The 3129-nt window shown below is 43.0% G+C and overlaps 1 protein-coding gene across 1 annotated transcript; it reads left to right on the top strand.

The window, feature by feature from the left end:
• Positions 1–218: 218 nt before the first annotated feature.
• Positions 219–933, top strand: LOC4342302 (glycine-rich RNA-binding protein 2). Its single transcript, XM_015789702.3, has one exon. The coding sequence runs from the start codon at positions 276–278 to the stop codon at positions 681–683; it is 408 nt and encodes a 135-aa protein (XP_015645188.1). The 5' UTR covers positions 219–275; the 3' UTR covers positions 684–933.
• Positions 934–3129: the final 2196 nt, after the last annotated feature.

Here is a 3129-nt window from a genome sequence, read left to right as displayed (position 1 = left end):
TCCTATTATTATCCCTGCTCTCAGTGACTGACAGGCAGCTCAACCACATCGATTCGCCACGCAGCAACACCACTTGCACCACCGCCCCTCGTCTCAGCTCATCTCCTCGTCAAACTTCGCTTTCCCCAAAGTCTTCCTCTTCCCTCCTCTCTCTCTCTCTCCCCCATCTCCATGCCGCCATAAGTATCAGCAGCATCGCACCCGGAATCGGAATCCCCAAACCCAACCCCATCACCCCCCAACAACAAGAGATCATCGAAGCCCCAACAAGTCGCATGACATCCATGGCGACGCCGCCGCCCAAGACCCTCCTCCTGCTCGTCCTCGCGCTATCCGTCATCCTCGTCTCGGCCACCGCGTTCCACCACCACCACCACCACGACGGAGGAGCCGAAGCTGGAGGAGGAGGAGGAGGGGGAGGCGGGTTCTTCGAGGTGCCGTGGTTCGGCCCGCCGGGGGGAGGCGGGTGGGGGGCGTGGGGAGCCGGCTACGGCGGCGCCGGAGGACACGAGATGGCGCGGCCGTCGACGGTGTGCATGGAGAAGGGCGCCTGCTACAAGAAGCGGCTCACCTGCCCGGAAAAGTGCTTCAAGTCCTTCAGCTTCAAGGACAAGCACGGCGGCGGCGGCGGCGGCGGCGGCGGGTGCAGCTTCGATTGCAACAAGTGCGAGGCCACCTGCTAATTAATCAAACCGAATGATCCATGGATGGCGAAGAATCGATGGCCCTCTCTACTGAAACTGATGGATGTGTATGGTATGGGGTGTTGAATTAATCGTCAGTTATTAGAGTTTTGTTAATTAGCTACTTACTGAATGGAATGGAATGTAATGAAATATATTTTGGTGAGCTGCGAGAGTCTGTAAGTATTCAGGTGTGTGTGTGGTGTTCTTGATGATAATGATGAATAAAACGAGAGGAATTCATCGATTCTTTGACCGTATGAATTTGATTTGAGCTGAGCTGAGCAGCAATAGTAGTAGCGAACTTTAACGATCAGCACTTCGTCTCTTCTTCTTGTCCTTCACATCGTCCGTAGAATTGTCAAGCAGTCCATAGTGAAGGAATTTTTTTTCCTACTTATTACTGGTACAGGATTAAATTGTTTTCCAACAAAAATAAATCTTCCAATCCAAAGAGCCTCTTAATCAAAATCTACGAGAAGGTTGATGCTGAGCCGACTGATACATTAGTTCGGTTTGCCGGACTGATTACAGGCGGAGATGATTTCGACGTAGAACTACCAGCTGCTCTCGTTGATTTCCCTATCAAAAATGAAACCAGCTAGTTTTTCTTTTTTTAAAAAAACACGCTTCAAGAAGTTTCATTTCGTTGCAGAGTCAAATCAACAACAACAATGAGAAGAAGAAAATGCATGAATTCCGTCACCAAGTTAAAGTTGGAGCTGATGTGAACAGAATGAAAATGTGTAGTCAAAGATGGATAGTTGAGCTGGGCCAACAGCCCATCCATAGCCTAGGCCAGCCCATCACTTGCTCTGGATTTTGGTACGTTTGCCTTCCGTGGGCTTCTCATGTGGATAGATGGGTCATGGGCGCGGCCGCGCGGGCTGGGCTAATGGATTTGGAGTTGGTTCACTTTTCAATTGGGCCAGGCCCTCCAGGAAAATTTGCTGGATTACTTTCAACTGGGCAGCCCTATTAGTAGTTGGGCCGCCTTCCCCCATTTGTCATGCTCATTATCTCATCAAGAAATGGTTGGGTTTATGTCTTTCATGACGAGATTAGTCATGGATATTTTTCTCTTCTCTCAATACAGCTTGTTTGGTTCACAGAGGTGAGAGAGTGCATTTCATTAGTTCAGAGTACATACTGTCCTGTTCTTTTCTGATTAAGATCCAGATTTTATCTCGGTCTTAATTAGTACACTTTTCAAACTACTAACAATAGATTTTTTACGAAAACTTTATATATAGAAGTTGCTTTAAAATATCAAATATATCTATTTATCAAGTTTTTAATAATTGAATTTAATTAATCATGCGCTAATGATTTTCCCGTTTTACGTACGTCAACTTAATCTTTGTAATAAAAGATTCAGTATTTTGTGCAGTGTGTTCGTTCTACTAGCATCTTCATGGAAGGAGGGGGAAAAAGGAACACCTTCCATCTACACACACACACACACACACACACACACACACACACACACACACACACACACACACACACATATATATATATATATATATATATATATATATATATATATATATATATATCCCAATTGTCGTCTGTCCTGTTCTGAATATTTTTCTTGTTATTATCTTGGTCGTATGCTGGAAAACATGCTGTTTTATCGCACGTTGATCCCATGGGATGCCGGCATCATATGATCACACGACTTTTCACCTTTCCTCGACCTCCTGAAGCCTCCAAACCAAAGAACAAATTACGACAAACCAGGCAAAAAAAAAAAAAAACCACACACCAAACTATCTCAACTCTGAAAGTCTGAACTTCTGAAGTCCAAAACCGAAAGTCTGACTGATAACACGCACGAATTAATGATTCCGAGAAGAAAGAAAGACTCTTACTAATCCAATGGGGGATAGATGGCGATGCTAACTAAAAATACGCCAAAATTTCTTCCCTCTACCGACGGCTCGTGTCTGACTTGCTGACCGGTGAAAATTCGGCGTAAAAATCCTAAACCTTTTGCCCATCTCGCGTATGTTGAAAGCATCTGTTTTTCTATATTTTAATCTTAATCTAATCAGTTGCCGTCACTTGTCAGTCATCAGGATCGCGTGTTCTGACTATCCATTTGGGGATTTCTTTTTTCTTCCCAATTTTGTTTGTCTCCTCTGTCCACGAATATAAAACTATTTTTCAAAACAGTGATAAGTTAAATATTTTTAAATTTAATCGTTAATATAAAAGTCATAAATACTAACGATGTAAAAATGATATTATGTAGATTTATCCTTAAAAAAAAACCATCATAATATACAACTCTAATACGTTTTAGAGGTATTATTGGTCAAGGTAGCACATTGGATATCGCATTGATATCTAAAATGCTTATAATTATGTAAGAAGATGGTAGATGTATATTTAATGAAAAGTCATCTTCCTCCTTGGTCCAAAATAGTATCTCCATCCCAAA

Source organism: Oryza sativa, chromosome 7 (assembly GCF_034140825.1).
Source record: "Oryza sativa Japonica Group chromosome 7, ASM3414082v1".
In the NCBI taxonomy this organism is placed as follows: Eukaryota; Viridiplantae; Streptophyta; class Magnoliopsida; order Poales; family Poaceae; genus Oryza; species Oryza sativa.
This window is presented reverse-complemented; position numbering and strand designations above follow the sequence as displayed.